A 21543-nucleotide genomic window follows, 5' to 3' on the forward strand; every position below is an offset into this window, starting at 1 on the left:
GGAATGAAGAAACACAAACAAGCGAAATTCTACGACAATTATATGCAAGATAGTTCACAGCAGAATTATGTTAAAGAGCCACTCAGTTATTTTGAAAAGAAAGAAAAAATGCGACCATCGAAAAGGTTAATACATGAAATAAAAGTGGTTGAAATAGCTAATGATATGAAAGATGATGGCAAGTCATTACATATTCCCAAGAGAGGGGTCGAAAACGGTGCTGAGGGCAATTTGGAAGACGAATCACAAGATCTATCATTGAAAGTTAGAGATTTAAAAGAAAACTTCTCTCCACAACTTTCGGTTTCGGAAACTGAAGATATCAACCATAATTCCCCAACAAAAAGGATGTTACGCTTGCCAAATGATGATAAAAGTATTCATACTCGGCTAATTGAAGTCTTTCAGGAGCCATTGTACAAATCAGAAAATGACGGAACAGGTAGGAAAAGAGGATTGAATAATCCAGCTGGAAAAAGTAAGAATTTAGAAAATCTTTTGAATCTTCTAACAGGTGGCATAGATGATGATAAGGACAACTTGAAACCTGCTAATGAAGAAACGGAAATCAATATTGTTGTGCGAAGGACTGTGCGGCAAAAAGATTTCAAAGCTGGAAAAAATAGCTCAGCTTATTATGGAGCTGTGACACACTGGAAGGAAGATATGGATAAGCAAGAGAAAATATCACAACTAAGTGGAAATGGCTCATTTGATGTAACAAACAATTTCGTACCTGCAGACTCCTCGGGGGAATCTGAAGAACTACGTAAAAAAAGAAATAAAAGTTCCAGACAATTACATTCGCTATTCTTAGTAGGTCCAAAGGGATGGAAGACATTTTCAAAAGTAAGTAAAAGATCTCATACTGAAACCCCACGAAGTTTGAAACTAACCACTAGAGCAGGAAACAAAAGCTTTGACTATGAAGAAGAAATTTCTGAGGAAATAAAAGATTTTATTCATCGACATTCTCAGAATATTTCGAATAACGAAAGAGTAAATATCGATTCGAACGTGTCGAAGGTTATAGAAGTGAATGAGGAGACCTTGCCAGAAACAAATCTGTCGAGTATCAACAAAAAAGAGAACATTATCCGTCTTGAAGAGAAAACATTCCATTCCCTTGGTAGACCAGAATCTTACAAAAGTCTTTTATCAGATGAAATAGAAACACCAGAGAAAAATATAGCATCAAGCACTGTATTAAAAGGACCACCTGATAAAAGCAAAAACGCCGCTATCGACAATCTTATTAGTAACCTTATAAATGAACAAATAATAAGTTCAGAATTGCAACTGTTATTAAATGCTCTGAATCTACACATGGGAAAAAGTACAGCACCAAGTAATATCCTGACAACAGAAAATAAAATGATTACACATGGTGGAACAACTATTTCAACCACTGGTAAACCTCTGCAAATGAACCTAACATCAGATTCCTTAAGTACAGAAGCAACTGTGACTCCAAAGAGTGGCTTAGGTTGGGATTTATCAAAAATTGGAAACTTTCTACTTCAGAGTATTGGGCTTGGTACACAAACAACACAAAGCCCAGTTTATCATGAAGAAAACAAGAGTATGCCGATAATCATCTCAAAATCAAACATTTCTAGCTTTAAAGTCTCTCAAAAAGTGAAAACAAAGAATAGAACAAGCCTTCAAAAATCTCGCAAACCTAAACCTAAACTGAAAATTACGAAGCGGCCACCCAAACTTTCTAAGGTTGGCACTAAAGCTAAAAAAAAGAAACTTTTACCTGCTAAAAAACAACCAAACACAACCTCTTCAGGTTTTCAGAAGAATAAAAAGGGGAGAATTACAAGCAAAATTCCAAAACTAAGTGAGGGATGTAAATATTGTTCAAAAGAAATAAAAATTATTGACACTTCTGTTGAGATCTACAGAAGTTCTACTGCCGTGCCAGTGACGTACAAAGTTTTTATAGAAAATAATTTAGAATTGGTTACTTCACCTGCCAAGAGTGTGCCATTCGAAACAGAGAATGGAGAAATGAAGACCTATTTAATTACTTCCTCTCCGAAATTATTTAAATTAACTACCGAGGATTTTTCTAAAAAAGCTGATATAGTTTTCAATAAAATTGTCGAAAGGAATCCACAATCTTTATCAATAAATCATTTGGATTTTCCTAGCAAAACAGATGTTACTTCTGAAAACGCATCAAAACCATTTCAGAATGAATTTTCTACTGATGGCGATAAATCCACAATCCTAGAAGACAGTAGTTCAGAACCGTATCAACCAACAAATGAATCAGTTGAATTCAATAAAAGAAATTTAGACTCGGCCAAAACTAAGGCGAAGAATTTAGCTTCAATAAGATACCTTCGCCAGCCAAAGAATTTTTCTGAAAGTGGGAAACTCACAGTTAACGAAAAGATTAGTAGAAACGTAATTCTGACTGATTTATTGTCTTTATTGAGTAAGAAAGATGATTTAAAGAAAGATCGTGATGACCGTAGCACAAATCAAAACAATCATCCAAAGTTCTTTGATTTATCTGGAAAGCATCCATATCTTGCTGGATTTATATTGGGAGTAGGACTTGTAATTATTTTTTTAATATTCAGTATTATGTTGTACTGGATGGGTTTCAAGAAAGGGCAATATGATTATTACTCAAAGGAAACTGAAAAAGTTCCTGAAACTACAGTGCATTTACTTCCAAAAGATGAGAGGAGGGGTAAGAATTTTTTTTATTATCAGTAATTTTAACTCCTTTACTCCTTTGTATGAATTAATTAAAAGCTCAGAAAAAAGACAAATAATAATTGCGTTTGTTATAGATAGATTACACAAGTGAATTTGAAACAATTAAACTGATTATATTATGTTTAGAGCTTTAATGGTGGGAACAATGGTGTATATCTAACTGAGAAGATTAGGTATTTAGGCTGCAAGACTAAGACTAGGGACACTAGCAAGTCGATTAAAAAATGTTTATTTTCCTAATTGCAAATAAGTAAGCTTGTAGCAGGTCGATTAAAAAAATGTTTATTTTTCTAATTGCAAATAAGTAAGCTTGTAGCAGGTCGATTAAAAAATGTTTATTTTCCTAATTGCAAATAAGTAAGCTTGTAAAAAATGCAAATTATATATCTACAATAATAGGAGGATATTGACACTTTATCAAGTATAGTTGATCAGGTTCCTATTAGTCACTTAGGACGTATTTGTCATTTTTATTATTTATTATCATTATGAGTCGGCTTCCTGGCATAGGGGTAGCGTATTTTCCTCGTGATCTGGGCGTCCCGGGTTCGTGTCCCGGTATGGGCATGGTTGTTCTATCTGTGAGTTGTGTGAATGTGCCCTCCTGTAAAAAGGGGTTGTGCAAGCGAATGAGTGATGCGTGAGTAGGCAAGTCGTACTCTTGGCCCAAGTTGGCTCTCCCCTTAGGCTTAAATCGGCTGTCTTTGAACAGCGGGCTTGTCCGTGGCAAGTGCTATAAGAAACAATAACATTATTATTATATTCATTTAATTTTTGGATTATTTATAAAGCTGAACATCTGTTTCAATAATATTGTGTATAAACATGGATGGTGGATAATCTAGTGTCTTGATAGAAAAATAAAAAACAAATACATATTCACAAAGTCAATGAAAGTAAAGAAATATTAAGCAAAAATAAATAATTAGAGTATTGAAAATGTGCTGAAATTGAAGACTATTTTGGCCATCTTAATAAAAGAGGGGCCTCACAATGTGTAAAGTCTAGGACCGTAAATTTCATAAAACCGTCACTGAAGTCAACTGTATTATTATATTCAATGAAATACAAGTATATACTATGTAATCTTTCGATACAATCAACAACATTTTCTAGAAATTATTTTCCTGGGATGTTAAATTAGTAAAATACCTGAATCAGTACTAATTCTCCAGATGCTTTTGATGAAACGATCGATTGATTTAAGAATATGTGGAGAAATGTGACATCAATACGTGGCAGGGTTTTTTTACTTGCTGGATTTGGTCTATTTAATTTTGAGCCCATATGACTATTATTTGATTCAGAGAAGAAGGAAATACTTCCTAGTATTTTTAACAAATTACTCCAGAGATTCTTAAATCAATAGATAATTCCATCCGAAACATTAGCAGAACTGGTACTGATTCAGATATTCCACTAATGCCATGTTGCTAGAAATAAGTAATACAGCATGCTGATGCCTCTTAAGATCTTAGATCTAGTAATTCTTATATTGTTTTGAAATAAAAATGTAATATTATAAAATAGAAATGTTCTAATGTCATATTTTTACAGCAACAATAGCCGATAATGGCAATGTCTTCTACGCAATTAATGGTGATGAATCGACCGATATGAAAACTTTGAAACATTTAGTGGCAAAAGCTAGTATTATGAATACAAGTGATCCTGTTAAAGAAGATGTAAAGCTTTTGAAAAAGAGAGTTATAAATAACGAAAATGAAATAATTCCTATACAGCGGAGCAGTTCAAAGATTTTTCGTCGCCAATCTTCCAGAAGCAGGCAAAGATCTCAGTTAGAAAGTGAAAAATTTGAGCCAAAGCTTAACAGCGTTTCTAACGACGGCTCAGACGAAGAAAGCTGGAATGGAGTTTTTGATACAAACAGGAAACCGAGTTTGGAAATACTTGATGATGAATCATCTGTCCAGAAGTTAAAGAATCCTAGCATAAGTAAAAGCAGTTCCCGCAAATTCAGTTTCTTTAAATAAAATATCCTGTATAGAAAACTGTGTTGATGAGCAAAAATTTATACACAAATTTTAGTATTTCTTGATATATACGGCCCTTGGCTTATTCTCCAATTTTCAGATTATGCCAAGCTTCATTTTATATAGGATGTCAAGATGGTTGCATTTTAATTTCATTTGCGATTTGTTGCGAGAGATTTCATTTGGCGATGTTTTAGATTTTCTAGTGATTTATCGCTGGCAGCGTAATATCAACAAGATCCAAACTTTCCTACAAACCGTTCACTAGATATTACCCTAAAAATATGTTTCAAATATGATTCGTTATAGGATAGTTATGAATTCTCTTGAAAATATCATACATTTCTACATTAAATTTTAAAAATGCCCATTCTGGTTCTATAATATTTGATATGAGCACATTTCGTTTCTTGTTTTTATTAAAAAACTATTTGAGGTATAAAATGCATCCATTTTAATATAAATCTTTCTTTCATCATTAATATTAGCCAAAACAAGTTATCTGAAAATGTAATAAAATGTTCATAATTTTATACTATATATCAATTAATGCACAATAATCCATGCAGTTTTTATTTTTGAACTTGAAAAAAAATTGATAAAATTAAAGAAACTATAAGTTAATTTAAAAATGTTAATAATACACAATATTCAAATGAAAATCTTGCCAACAAACTTTTTTTTTCCAAAGCAGAACAAGTGGCAAGCGAATGAATAATGCAATTTACGTGTAAAATCTAGGCTTATTGCATGCGCCTGACAATTTCGGAGGGAAACCCATTATTTTGAGGGAGTCTAAAATTTTCCTTGTATATTAATAAATTTGAATGACCTAAGATTTTTTTTTGAGGGAAGGATACAAATTTGTAGCAAACAAACAAACAAAAAATCCAAAGTAAATTTAAATTCAGGTAAACTCTTAAATTAAAAAATGGCTAGCAGTTAAAAATCATAGGAAATCAAAATGATAGTTTTAGTTGAAACTTAAAAAAAAAAAAAAATGAAATGAAATCTACGATTGCAAATTTCAAGTTATCATGTGATAACATTATTATTTTTTAAATCATTATTTGTCTTAATTAATTTAAGTCATTAACCAGTTTAAACCGGTTTGAAACAATCACGAGATTTCTCTATCGGTCTCTATCCCTCTCTCTCTATATATAATGATAATTTTTTTAAACTTTCATTTTCAATATTTCAAGCTGACAAACAAAGTTTCGGAGCTCGACCGATTTTGAGATGAAATAACAGCTATGATGCCATAGTTCTACGTCAACCTTTTAAAAACTCACCTGCTGTCAAAGAAGCATACGTAACAATAACAAAGCAATACTGGTAAAAGCAGGTCAAACTTTTAAAAACACATTTGCTTTCAAAGAAGCATACATAATAATAATGCAATACTGTAAAAGAAGGTAAAAAAAAAATATATGCAATTAAAAGATGATGATGAAAATTGCCATTTATCCTTTATTCATTGCCTACGCGATTTCGAGCTTCAATATTCATTGCTTAACGCAATTTTGAGCTTCAAAACCCCCTAACCAAACCCTCCAAGTCATCATGTTCTCACATGATAAAAAAAAGAGAATATTTTAAAACAAGTCAGAAGCTAGAGGCACTTTTGAAATAAAATATAAATGATAATATTAGTTTGTTATAAATTTTACTAAAGTGCTAAAAATTTAAGATTAATTAATTAAATAAATTTTATAATTAATTTTCTAAAGCGCATTGTAGTCCAACTTAAGGAGCCTGAACAGACCAATTAAAGATATTTGTTTTCCTATTTGTCAAAAAATAAAAATTCTGATTTATAAAATATTAAGATAATATTAATACTTTTTCATTATAATTTGTCTGTTCTTATATGTTTCATTACGTTTGCTTTGTGATTAGAATATTCATAAGCATAGAAAAATCTATATCAATTATTTTGAGTACAAACTTGGGTGCCAGGCAGCCAGCTTGGAGTCATAATCTTTATTGATAATAAAGATGAATGTGTGTATGTATTGGCGTTCTACAGTGCAAATCGTTTGATCTATAGTTATCAAATTTGGCACATATATACCTTGGAGAATGGGAATGTGTACTTCGGAGCGATTAATTTGAAATTTTAATTAATTAAAATTAAGCTGAATTTTGCCGCTTTATCGTGATGAAATATTATTTCACAAAAATATATTTTACAAAGTTCCAAATATTAAAGAAAAAACTTATTTTTAATGATATTAATTTAATAATCCTTTAAATTTTTCCAAAATTTTAGTAATTGTTCAAAAATATTTTGTTGCTTAAATTACATTGTTACACTAAAATTCAAACCATTTTCATTGTTTCATTAAATATTTATTTGAGTTGAATACTTACTTATTCTTCCAATTTCGGAAGCCGAAATAGGAGGATCCTATTTTACATTTATGAAGTTGACGAGTAATTAATCCAAAACTTTCTCGCATAATCTTTAATAAACTTGCCATGCTAGAGAACAGCTTGCATGTCATTGGCGTACAATAGTTACGAAATATAAATTTAATATAATGAATTGCGGGAATTTAGTATTTTTACTGAATCTAGCATGTCGACCTTGGCAAATGTTTTGGCGATAATTTGGCGATTTTTGATAGTATCCGAAAATCGTATTTGTATTTCAGATACGTTTTTCTCAAAAGATTGAAACACAAAACTGCTCTTGTAGTCACAAAATCTCATAAAAAATTTGTATTGAATTGTATTTTGAATAATCGAGTTTACATATTTCTGAAAGTGCAGATTTATAAGCAATTAAACCTTTGTTGCATTTGGCTCAAAATTTGACAGATGTCTACTTTATAGATGTTAAATCTGTGTATTGAATTTTATCCATATAGCTCTCTTTTTTTTGTAAGAAATTTGAAAGAAATATGCAAATTTGGTGTAAGGATCGCATATCCAAAAAAGTCGTTACAATGCCTCAAAATTTAAAAATAGATGAATCACACATTTACGTTATTAACAGTACCTGGTTGCATGGCACAGATCTCCATTAATAATGTTCATGTACTTTGTAAACTGAACTTAAGTATGGCAATTAAATAACGCGACTTTATTGCTGAGAGTTTAACAGAATCATGAACATGAAAATATATAAAAAAGATTTGACTGAAGTTAGATATAACCAATATCCCCGACAAGCCAGTAGTCTAAAAAGGGGTCCAGTCGATGAATAAAAACTACATTTTCACAAAATAAGTAAAGCAAAGATATATTATATAAAATAAAACATTATCACGTTGAAAAACTGTGTTGGAATACGAAACTAATTTGACCAGCATTTTAAAAGAAAGGACCTAAATCCACAATTGGGTCTAACAATCTGTTTTGAGAACGCAGGCTTTGGTAGATATTTCAAATCTGCACTGCAAACTGAATTTGAAGGTAGCTATTACATTCTTATTCTAATAACCTATTCTTAAAGATATCCGTGACGCTTGTTTCCTCTCTAGCTATTATCAAACCCATATTTTCTGTTCTCTTTGTTCCTCTTCTTTAGAAAAGATGGCAGCTGTTGCTACAGAAAACAGTTGTGCAGCTGTAAACACTGAAGCTACTGCAACTCATTGTTTGTTTGAACAACTTAAATTGCGGTACGTCGGTGGAACTTTCTAGGAATCTAATGGTAATTTTAATTCTTAAAAGACGTGTCGTAAGTTTTTATTGGAATAGAAAGTTATTTTTTCTTAAGCATATGTTTTTTTTGACATTATTTCATAAAGGTGGATGTCAGTATAATGTGAAGGAACTGTAAATCATCTTTCAGCTGTCAGCTATCTTTTTCCAATTAAAAAAGCAAGTTGAATTTATTGTTTTGCTTTAAAGATGACTTCCTTTATCTTTTTCAAGTAGTCATGTTTTTTCAATTCCTACTATTAGTTCATACTCTCTCTATATATATCTTGTTAAAATTTTCAATAAAATACTTTTGATTCATCCACTCAAGTTTGAATACATTTTTTTAAACTTGTAGTGGATGACACTTGATGTTCATGCAGTTTTTTAAAACATTAATTAATTAATTAAATTTGTCCAGTGATTTCTATTTGGTCGTCAAAGTCGCCAAATCCGTCACCATGTCGCCAAATGGTCGCCAAGTTTGTCGCCAAGCTCTATTTTACCACTTAATACTGTAATTCTGTCGTATGTATACATATATTTATATTAATTTTAATTATTTAATAAAAAGTAACTAAAATAATTTTTTTTGTTCATCTAAGGAGGAATTGACTTCATTTTTTTATATATTACTTGCTTGATTGAGCTTAATGTGTGAGAAAAGATATGAGCACTATGTGGAGATAGAAAAATGATCAAATGTGCAGAGTATGCATTATAAAATTTGCTTAATCACAGCGAGATTGTTGTAATTCAAATCTTCAACACTGCATGCCATTGATATCTGTATAACTTAAGTAAGACATATTTACTTTTTCGTATAGGCAGTACAGTGAAAGTATAGTAATCGTCAAAAAATTAGAATTTTAGATTTTGACGAATCTCCGCGTTTTAGACCCCCCTGAGTTCGAAAAACACATTTGTGGAAAAAGTTCATCTGTCTGTGACAAAGATAACTCAGAAACGCTTTGAGCTAGACGGATGAAATTTGGTATACCATCTTTACACTTAATTTGTAGATTTCTATCAAATTTTAAACACAATCCGTTCAGAGGAAATCTGTCTGTCCGGCAGTTCGAACATAAGTTAATATAATAACTACAAGACAAAGAGAGCTAGATGGATAAAATTCGGTATATACATTTAGGTTCTATTATGCAGACACCCACCAAACTTTGAACGAGATCCATTGTGGGGTTGACTGTTTGTCGATCTGTACTTTCATAAACATATAAACCAATAACTCAAAAACTCAGTGAATTAAATATATTAAATTTTGTATGGGATTTTGTGACTACAAGTGTAGTTTTTTTGTCCAATTTTTATTGAAATCGGTAGTGAAAAACGCATCTAAAACACAGATTCGATTTTTGGATAATATTAATTGTATTCCATGGCTTAATCGTCAAATAACTCGCCAAGAATGACACAATAGATTTGATAAAAATTTTTAATTCACACCAAAGGTTAATATAATATTTCGTAACTATTGTATGGCAATGCCAATACAATAGTTACGAAATGCCAATACAATGGTAAGGTGTTTTCTTATATAACACCTTTATTAAAGAATATTCGAGAAAGCTATGGCGAAACAACACCCGCTAGTTTAATTACTTTTGAATAGTTTAGAATTAATTAATACATAATTATTATTAGATATTTGATTTGTTGAAGTTTATTTTTAAAAAAGAAGTATTAATTAAAAATCACAAATTTTTAATTAACATTTAATAATTCATTTTTATATAAATTTTTATAAATAATTTAATATAAATTTTATCAATTAGTTGCATTATTTCCGCTTTTAAGAATTTAAACAATTGCGACTAAACATTGAAAAAATATTGAAAGTTTTAAATTGAAAATGTTAGGATGAAAATAAATATTATTGACCAGCCACCTTTGGTGGACAGCTGATTCGTCGAAATGAATGTTCGCTCAAATTTTGTCGACTTTGGTAACCTGGTCTTAATAACTTTCTTAAAATATTTTTAAGCTTCAAATTTTGATAATCATATAACTAATAGTATTTTAGAAGCCTTAACAGTTCTATTCATTGTCCTGTGTATTTCCCTAATTTTCTGACATTTTCCCACTTCTAATCTAAACTTTAACTTGAAACGAAAACGAAAAATTTCAAACAATAACTAAATTGCATTCTCAGAAACTAAAAATGTCTTTTAAAAATATGAGTGCAGAAAGTAGAATCACTCAGTATTGAAATCTTATGTGTACATCAGAATATTTTTTTTAAAATAATTTTTGCAATATCTTTGAAGATAATTCAATGAAAATTTCTTCGATTTTACATCAGTTTACTACAGTAAAAAATTATTTATTAAATACAGATTCTAGTACCGATAGTCTGTTTAAAAATTTAAAATTCGTAACTCATCAGAACATTTATATTACTCAACTATATAAAATAATTTCAAGTATCTAATAAATTCATTTCTTCATTTAGATCATATTTCCTATGCTTATTGCTAAGATTTTTGAAATTAATTGTTGGGACCCATTTATAGAATAGATAGCCTAATTATAAACTACATTTACCTTGAATAATGCAGATTTATTGAGTTGATATTATAGATTTTTTAAATGTCTCAGAAAATCGTTTCTTGCATTTATTTTTCCAGAAAATATCATGTTTCATTTTTATTTTATTTCATACACACACGTGCTAAAAATTGCACGTTAAATCTTGGTTTATTTGTAACAAAAGTTAATGTAATCTTTTAAACTGAATTCTTTTGTCAATGTGATGGAGACCTGCTAATTTTATCTCGCCAATTCGGTTCTTGATTTGTCACGTTTACTTACACACGACCAGATAAAATTTGCACATTCGTTTTTTTTATGAGGCCAAAAAATGCCTTCCCTCTTTTTCAGTGATTATATTTCGTACCTATTCTCTATTATTAGTTAAATATAGGATTCAATATTTTTCCAAAACATTTGAAAGCAGTTTTTAAAAGCTAAAAACGAAAAAGAAAAGTTTTTGTTCCAATAATTTTCGTATCTCGTAATGATAATTATTTATTATTCTTCGTAGATGATAATTAGTTATTAATAAAAATGAGTAATTAAAATAATATTCAAATTGCAAATAATATTTATTAGAAAACAATTTCATTTTTTGTGTGTGTGTGTGAAAGAGAGAGAGAGAGAGAGTTTGGTTTGGTTATACTAACTTCCCGTTTGAAGCAACACTAGGGCTATTTTGGGACGGACCTCGTACTTTTGAACCACTGTCAGATGACGAGGACGACACCTGAGCTCGCACCCCCCTCTCCACACCACACCACACCAGCGGGAGGACGTTTGGTCATGACGGATTTAACGTGCAACAGAGAGAGAGAAAGAGAGAGAGAGAGAGTAAGAGTGATGGATAAAAACTATATTGTTCACTTATGAACGTCTAATTGTAAAATCAGCCCTGTCAACAATTTTGATTTACATGAGTTTTTACTTACTCATATACATAGTACAGAGAAAGTATAATAATCGGCAAAAAATATGAACTCGAGATTGTGACAAATCTCAATGTTTTAGACCTCTCTGAATTCGAGAAACACATTTTTGGAAAATGTCCCTCTCTCTTTTAGTGGCAAAGATAATTCAAAAATGTTTTGATCTAGACGAATGAAATTTGGTATACAAATTTGTAGTTTTCTATCAAATTATCAGCAAAATCAGTTCAGAGAAAGTCTATCTGTCCGGCTGTTCGAATATAATTTAGCCCGATAATTACGAAGAGAGTTAGGTAGATAGATTTCGGCACACAGAATTAACATCTATTGACTAGACACCTATCAAAGAACCAAATCCAACTAGGGATTGACCGTCTGTCGGTCAGTATTTTTAGAAAAAGCCGTAACTCAAAAATGCAATAACTTAAATATATCAAATATGGCATGTGATTTTGTGACTGCATGTGCAGTTTTGTGTCAAATTTTTATTACAATCCGTTGGGAAAATGCATCTAAAATACAAATTTGATTTTTGTACACTATTAACCGCAAACCAGGGATTAATCACCAAAAAATTTTCCTATTATCACATGATACACGATCAGTAAAAATACTAAATTCAAGCCAAAGATTAATATTTCGTATTGTACGAAAGGTGTGTGCAAGGCGTTCCCTGGGAGAGAACCTTTATTAGAGAGTATGCGAGAAAGTTTTTGGGAGACCACCCCACTGTTTTATAATGAGCAGTAACATAAAATTTATTAAGCAACACATCAGATGCTAAACTCTAAATTCCTGGATGCCAAATATTTATAAAGAAATTGAAACCATTTTTAGTGATTAAAATTTAAAAAAATTAGAATTAATCATTAAAATTAAATCATCGCAATTTTCAAGTTATCATGTGAGAACATTATTATTTTTTAAGTCATTATTTGTCTTAATTAATTTAAGTCATTAACCAGTTCAAACCTGTTTGAAACAATCACGAGACTTCTCTCTCTCTCTCTCTAATAATAATAATAATAATACTTTATTCAAACTCATTTTAAATTTTTCTTGCTGGCAAACAAAGTTTTAGAGCTCGATTTTGAAATGAAATAACAGCTATGATGTCATAGTTGTTATTTCAACCTTTTAAAACCTTTTACAACGCATCTGCTGTCAAAGAAGCATACGTAATAATAATGCAATACTGGTAAAAGCAGGTAAAAAAATTATGCGATTAAAAGATGATTATGGAAATTGCCGTTTATGCTTTATTCATTGCCTACGCGATGTCGAGCTTCAAAACCCTCTAACAAAAACAAATCATGTTCTCACATGATAAAAAATGTTTTGGTCATTCACACATGAATCGAGTTGTAATCTTTGCATTCCGATTTATTTTTGTAAAAATGTTTTATTGAGGAAGATTACCATATTTAGATTATCTAAATATTTTTAATGCACTGTAATAAAAAAGTAAGACTTAAAAAAATACTTTTATATATATTTTAAAGGAATGAAATTAATTTTCATTAAATACACTTAATAGTGGAAAAATAGCTTATTAAAATTTTGTGATATCTGCAATTAATAACGGTATTTTTCTGAAATCGAACTATCAATTGTTTCAAGTTCAATTAAAGCAAATGCCTTTTTTGATTACCACAAAATGTCATGCTTTGCACACTAATTTCTTTTTACTTTCTCTTATACAAAGTATAAAAAAAAAGTATTGTAATCGTCAAAAATTCGAACTCTACGATTTAGATCTCCATGAGTTTGAAAAATGTATTTTTGGCATTATGCCTGCCTGCGTGTCTGTATGTGAGCACAATAAGTTAAAAATACTGTGAGCTAGACGAATGAAATTTGGTATATGGAACAATGGCCAAATTTATAGATTTCTATCAAATTTTTAATCCATTTAGAAGACATCTGACTGTCCTGCTGTTCGATTACAAATAAACTTGATAATTCCCAAATGCAAAGAACTAGGGAGATGAAATTTGATACACATACACAGGTTTAGAATCCGAAATATTCTCTCAAAGGATTGATCGTCTGTCTGTCTGTACTTTTGCATGTTTGTAAGCGCAATAACTCATAAGCGTAATGAAAACGAAATTCAGTATGTTATCTTGTGACTATAATTATAGTTCCATGTCAAACTTTGGTTTCATTCTCTCAGTAAAAATGTGTCCAAAGCACATAATTGCACGGCAGATCCAGCGAAATTGGATGCACGCCAAAGATCGATATTTCGTAACTATCGTTTGCTGATGCTATGCAAGGCATTTCAGGCCTTATGCGAAGGATGGGGGGAAAGGGAGTGCGCAAGAAAATTTCAGCATTCCGTTTTTTTTCTGTATTTCCTCACATGTGGCGCTAGCTTCATAAACCAGTTAACAAGATCTGGACAATGGTGATCACTTTTGTCTAGTGGTTATGTTACGCGTCTACGAAGCCTAACGACGTAAGTTCGACCCTCGCTTATAGATATCGGCCACATTTATTAATTAATGCTTTCCCATAATAATTTTGGAGCATATTATTACATATAAATTATATTTTTTTCTCAATATATTAAAATTTAAAAGAATAAGCTTTTCAATTCTATTAATTTCGTCTTTTTTTATAATTTTAATAATTTTTTAAGAATATTTTTAATTATCATTTATAACAATGCTTTTCATTGTTTCAGTGACTTTACTTATCCTCACTTGTGTTGCAATCACATTAAATACTACTTTTTTAAGTGTACATTATCATTGCTATATAATTAAGAAAAAAATTTGAAAATAAAATAGACGTATCAAGCGTAAAACATTACCACTGTGACGATGTTTCAACTAGAGGTTCGAAACTCGTTTAATCTCCTTTTTATTTCATGAAAGCATTTATTAAATTTGAATATTCTTATTAATGTTCATTTAAAAAAGATAATAAGGAAATCATTTTGGACATAATTTACTGCTTTTATTCGATTCAAAAATATGTTTGCACCACACGAAAATTTCATACACACTTGAGAACATTCTAAAGCAGTTATGAAATTCAAATTTATGGAATTGCTCCATCACAAAATTATGCGTTCTGTCTTCTCACGAACAAGCCATTTATTTTCTGTGCATTCAAGGTAACGTGAAAAAAAAATGATGGATAAAACACCCTTCCTAATACTATTTTACCCTTCTGACAAGAGCATATGATACCGATAAAAAAAAACAAGAAAAATAAATCTTTTGTTTTACCATTCACGCCAAACTTGGCATTCTTCTGCGTGAGTAATCTGTGATAATGCATTTTGCGATTTCCTGTGACAAAACACACGTGAGAGTCGAGAGTTTCACAAAACGGCGTTTTTCGATTGAACGCGAATCTTCTAGCCATGACTTCACACAGCGGTAAGTCTGAAATGTTTACTTTACAATAAATTTCATTTCTGCTTTAATACTGATCGTTATTTTATTTTCAAAGATGCAGACGATTCTAGTTTAATGATTTTAAATTGTTTCTGTTTAAAAATTTATATTATTTCTGCATTATTTTTGATAATTCACTCATATTTGTATTGTTTATAGTTCGAATGATAACTTGGATATCATTTCTGATAAATTTAATTTTACTATTTTCGATAAATGTATAATTTAAGGGAGGAATTTTATAGTTTTGTTTCATGAAATAACCTGCTATCTGATAAATATAGTAATAAACAAAACCATTACAATTGTCAATTTGAGTAGTTTGTACATAAAATAACTTGATAAAATAATAATTTATTATATAATAATTGGTTGTTTAGAAATAAAACCACTATCATTACAGATTCTATTTAACACAAATGTAATATTGTATATGTATAAACCACTATCATTACAGATTTTATTTAACACAAATGTAATATTGTATATGATAAAAGACAATGTTACAAACGAAATAATGCAGTATTATATGTTACTATTCAGTCAAGTACAGCATTCTAAATATTGTACAAGATTATTTGTTTTTGCGTATTATTTTCGATTTTATAATTGAAAATACATCTTTGTCTTTTATTATTTTTAAGTAATAATTAGTCCTTGATCCAAATGTACATTATTGTTGAATTTGAATTTTGTACAATTTATACGTCAATAATCTATACGTTATTAAATTAAATTTACAACCTCTCTATCGTTTTTTTCCTTTGATTTATTTTCTTATATTAAAAAAAATGGGAAATTTTAAATTAAAAAATTTCTTTATTCGTAAAATTTATTTTAAGAAAAAAGGTAAAGCTTATTACAGATTCGAAATTTTTAAAAAGTCAGAACTTCTCGACTGAAGATATAAACTATATGATAGTACAGTATTCAAAATATCATATGCAATATTATATTAAAGTTGAATGAATTCAGTTCAGATTCCTTAGTAAGAAAATTAGAAAACCTTATGAATCCTTATTCCCTTATGAACTAGAAATTCATTGTTACGGAAGAAATTAAATATTGTTAAAAAGGTTGAAAATGAATTTCATATTTTTCGGAAACATATATTTACTTTTCATAATTCAGCTTATTCAAAATATCATATGCAATATTATATTAAAGTTAAATGAATTCAGTTCAAATTCCTTAGTAAGAAAATTAGAAAACCTTATGAATCCTTATTCCCTTATGAACTAGAAATTCGTTGTTACGGAAGAAATTAAATATTGTTAAAAAGGTTGAAAATGAATTTCATATTTTTCGGAAACATATATTTACTTTTCATAATTCAGCTTATTTTTTCTTAATTTTATCACTTTTCTATATATTCCCAACTTTAGTAAAATAAATAAATATTTTTTATCTTAAATTTGTAATTAACAATTCCAAGTAAAAAAAATCTATAAACTTCATCATAAGATAAATGCATGCTGAAGATTTGCCATTTTAATGGTCCACAAGTTAATAATAAGTTTTTAAATTAACGCCTGAAGTCTGCAAAATTCAAAAATATGTATACATTCTTTTAAATGTATATATTATAGCTAAAAGGCGGAAATTGGGTATTGCATAGATTTTATGGTCAGATTAATTAAGTTGAACTGTGAAGCCTGTCATTCACAATCATATATTCCTAGAATATAATTCTGCTATCTGTATTTACCTCCCTTTGACTTTACGCAATATCAAAGCAACGTGACTGCAAAACTGAATTTGTCGATCAGTTTTAATATGTAAACTATCTTTTCCTTTTTTCTGCACTTTGATATTATTTTTTATGCACAATTCCACCTTAATTATTATTTCCAAGGTACTCTATACGTATCAGGGGTTTGAATGACTGTCATTGATCTCAACATTGTAAAGTTATGGAGGTTAAGAACCTTTGAGTTCAAATACTCTGTTTACCCTCCAGCATATTCGCATTGAGGATTAACAATTTGAAATATTTTACTGTGTCTATCATATAGGCAAATTCTTATTTTGTAAATCATCCTGCATTTTAGCCAAATATATCAGTGACTTTCCAGTTACCTAGATAATATGCATATTAAAGGTTTTCGAGCTTTCATGTAAGTATAAACGTGAAGCAAAATACTTAAAATTACACACTATTCACTTTAAAATTATACACGGTTCACTTAAAGTTACAAATTTTCAAAGTAAATATAATGGAAAATTACCGAAATTTGGTTTTAGTTTTATCATGAAACTGAAGGAGGAATCTTCCAGAAACTTTTTCACATATTCTCTAATAAATTATTAATAGTATGTCATTGGCGAACAATAGTTACGAAACAGCTTACTTTTTGCGATTAACCCTTTGCACTTCAAAAATTAATGAGAGGCATTATTTTTCATATGTGAGTATAAGGATTCCCTTTAGTACTTAGAATATCAGAAATAGTTATAAATTTGTTATAATTCCTAAAAATTAATTTGAAAGTTTTTGCTTTTATACGGGTTTTGTAATGATCATTATCTAATAAGAAAAGGAAACAGATGCATCCTGTACAATGGCCAGTCAGATTGGGCATAGGGAAATGCAACGGGCTATCTCTAGAATACGGTTAATAGAAAAGTACCAGAAAACAGAATGTTCACTTTGATGGCCGATTGAAACTAAAATTTCGTTCTCCCGCTGGTGTGGTGTGATGTGAAGAGGGGGTGCCAGCTGAGGTGTCGTCCTCGTCATCTGATAGCGATTCAAAATTACGAGGCCCACCCCAAAATAGCCCTAGTGTTGCTTTAAAATGGGACGTTAATATAACTAAACAGAAACTAAGATTTTGTGTTGAATTATAATTATATTCAAGCGATCATATTCTAAATTTCGTGAATTTATTTATTTAAGTTATTGCGTTTTTAAGTCATTGAGATGGCATGTTTACAAAAGTACCAATCGACCATTGACGGATTTGGTTTCACATTTATAAGATTTATATTTTAGATGCTAAATCTATGTTTCAAATGTTACCTATTTGGTTATTTGTTTTGTAATCGTCGTGTATACGTGCACTCGGACAACCAATCAGATAAACTTTCTCTGAATAGATTTTATTTAAAATTTGATAGAAATCTGCAAATTTGATGTTAAGTCCACATACCGAATTTCATCCATCTAGCTCAAAGCGTTTCTGAGTGACAGCCTGGATTTTTTTTTTTGTGGAATCTGTAAATAAATTATTAAATAAATCCAGAAAGCTAAGAGACGTGTTGAGATATTAAATGTATTAGGAAATATATGCGGTAAGCTGAATAAATATAGCAGTGACTTTTTATGAGAAATAAGAAATGGAAATTACCTCATTTAGATAGCGCGCAATTAGATGACACGAAAAGTTACGTTTGTGACGTCATTTGGCTTTATTAAGGAAATTCATGCGCATGATAAACAGATCATGTGTAAGGAAGGTTGCTGAAATATCGTGGCTTAATCCCTTCATTTACGATGACTCGTCCGACACGCATCGAATTATTGAATGTTTAGTATTTAAATAAGCAATAGTAGGTGACTATGTTAAAAAGTCGTTTTCTTTTTTCCTTCAAAAATATCAAATATTCTTTGATTCGGTATTTTTAATTCCTTATCAATCTTCGTAATATAACCGTTTGAATTTTGTTTTTAAGTTCATGCTGTGGTAATTTAGATTGATTTTTATATTTGCATTATACATGTTTTAGTGCTATTTTACATCTACCTTTAATACATTTCATTTTTCATATATTTAATCTAAACATTAAACATTAGAATTTTCTAAAATTCTAATCTTTAGTAGTATTTTCTTGCAAAAAATCTCATGAATTAAAATCTAATGCCTTTATATATATATTTTCAAATTTGGTATAATCGTTTCTTTATATGTTCTGCATTTTCTTAATAAAACATTAAAAAATATCAATATAAACGGGACGTTATATTGAGAACGGATAATCAATAACGGGACGTTATATTGATAAGGACGTTATATTGACTAAACTGAAGATTTTGTGTAGAATTATAATTATATTCAAGAGATCATATTCTAATTTTCGTAAAAAATATTTTATAATTGTTATTTTATTCATTAAAAAATATTTTATAATTGTTTTTAGTGCTTCACTGTGGGGATTTTTTTTAAAAATTTCATGTTATTTATCAGTCGCATTCTAATATTCAAATAGTTGATAGGACAGCTTCCTTTTTAGTTGAGAAACTATGTTTACTGAGCTATCTCGAAGATTTTGAGCAAATTATTTGATAAACGTTTAAACTAGAAAAGAGATAGAATCTCTTCATATCTCTTTAACTTTCCTCAAAAAAAAAAAAAAAAAAAAAATTAACATTTAACTGGTCTGATTAACATTAACTGATTTTGTTTTTATTGATGTTCTTCAATCAATTTCATTCAGAAATTCCAAAATATTACAATTTTACAGCGCTTTTCGAAAAATTCATCTTAAACATAATCATAGTATTAAGTAATTTAGAATATAAAAATCCTTTGGAGATGCTTCAATATCTCATGTACCCTTTATAATATTATAGAGATTAAAATAACAATAGTTGTCCGAAACAGAATCTATAAGCTAATTAGGAAATAAGGAATTTATAATAATATAAATAGAATATAGAAATAAGGAATAAAATTAGGGATAATTAGAAAAATTCGTAATTCAAGGGGTTGAATGCTTATACAATTTGACATTTAAAAGTATTTTGCTCAACGAACTGTGAATATCAAGATTTTCAATTGAAGTTAAATTCTTCTAATATTCCTAAGGAACTAGCTGGAATAGCAGACGACTAAAAGAGTTTATAAAAAAAATGTTGAAAAATTATCAAGTATTGTGGTTATGTAACAACAATATCTCTGCACTTCTTATGAAACGGAAAATTATTTTTTTGAGATAATAGCGACGGATGTCCAAATGATACAAAAACATGAAAAATATGAAAGGCAAAAAAAAAAAAAAAATATGAATTTATTAGTAACATTTTAGAATGAATGTATCAATAAAATTTTCAGTCCTTTGGAAACTTTTGCGAAAATATTTTTTTATAGAATAATAATTTGTTTATTGCATTTTCCATTGCAGTATTTAAATATTTATTATATTACACTCTTTAATTATTTTTGGAAAAAGTTTTTTTTTCGTTTTTTTCTAAACGGTACAGATTTCTAGCAAAAAAAAGATTATTTTTTGTAAAAGCATTTCGAAATTTTGATATAGCTTATCTAAATTTTATCATTATTTATTCAATGAAATTATGTTCGACTAACTGTCTTCGCAAATTAATCATCTCAAACAATTTTGACGAGCTGCATCTTATCCCAACAAAAGTTTTTTTTAAATGTATACTTGCAAAATGAGCGCAGGGAGTTTTAAATTAGACATTTATATTTACAAACCGGCGAAATTTATTTGAGAATAAAATTTGGTAAAACACTAGTCATTGAAATTGGATTTCTGACAAAGTTTTATTTTCAGCTGTCTTTCGAAAATATAAGGAGTAAGGGCAGATGACTATTGATAACATGAATAGGGATAATGAGTTTGCATCGTTATATAAAATGAAACCCTTGTCTAAGTTAAATATATCCTCACCTTTTTCGATTGCGTAGTTATCAGATGTGAAATTCCAACTTGTATTTTGGTGTTTCGCAGCTGAGTCAAGCTTTTTTATGTTTAAAATGACCTATCTATTAATGTGTGAATAAAGGTAAACATGAATATAAATAAGTTATATTCATTTATGATTCAAATTGGAAATTATTGCTAATATTTCCTTGCAGCATTTCATTTTTTTTCTGTTACTGTCTGTTCTGTTTTATCTGGATCACTATTTGTTATAATCTGATTTTAGTGAATACTTTTGATTTGAGTGTTAGTAAAGGTTAGTTAGGGTTAGAGAAGATGCCATTAAAAATTTTCTGGTGCTATTGTACCTGAAAAATGAGCCTAATAGCTTAATTGTAATACATTAGAAACAGACAAAAATTTTTGATTGGGAAAAATGCTTTAAATGACAGGGAAAATTATACTTTCTGTTCTTTGAATTAATAAAAAAAATTCTCGGAAAAATCCAAAATGTAGCTTTTTATGCAGTCACTCTGTCCCATATATCACATTTAGTAAAATATTTTTTCCACTGTAGCATTTTAACCCTTTCTAAGGCCGTGGGAAATATGCTTCCCACCAAATTTATCAATCTTGGTATGAAATTATGTAGGTTGGCAT

General features: G+C 29.4%; 1 protein-coding gene across 1 annotated transcript in view; it reads left to right on the top strand.

Moving 5' to 3' along the window:
• Nucleotides 1-15131: 15131 nt before the first annotated feature.
• The window catches only part of LOC129963235 (transmembrane ascorbate-dependent reductase CYB561-like), a 44386-nt gene continuing 37974 nt past the window's right edge, over nucleotides 15132-21543 (top strand). Inside the window, exon 1 of the mRNA XM_056077447.1 lies at nucleotides 15132-15258. Within this exon, the coding sequence (XP_055933422.1) occupies nucleotides 15243-15258 (16 nt within the window). The 5' untranslated portion in view covers nucleotides 15132-15242. The remainder of the gene's footprint in view (nucleotides 15259-21543) is intronic.

The sequence above is a fragment of the Argiope bruennichi genome, chromosome 3 (assembly GCF_947563725.1).
Source record: "Argiope bruennichi chromosome 3, qqArgBrue1.1, whole genome shotgun sequence".
NCBI lineage: Eukaryota > Metazoa > Arthropoda > Arachnida > Araneae > Araneidae > Argiope > Argiope bruennichi.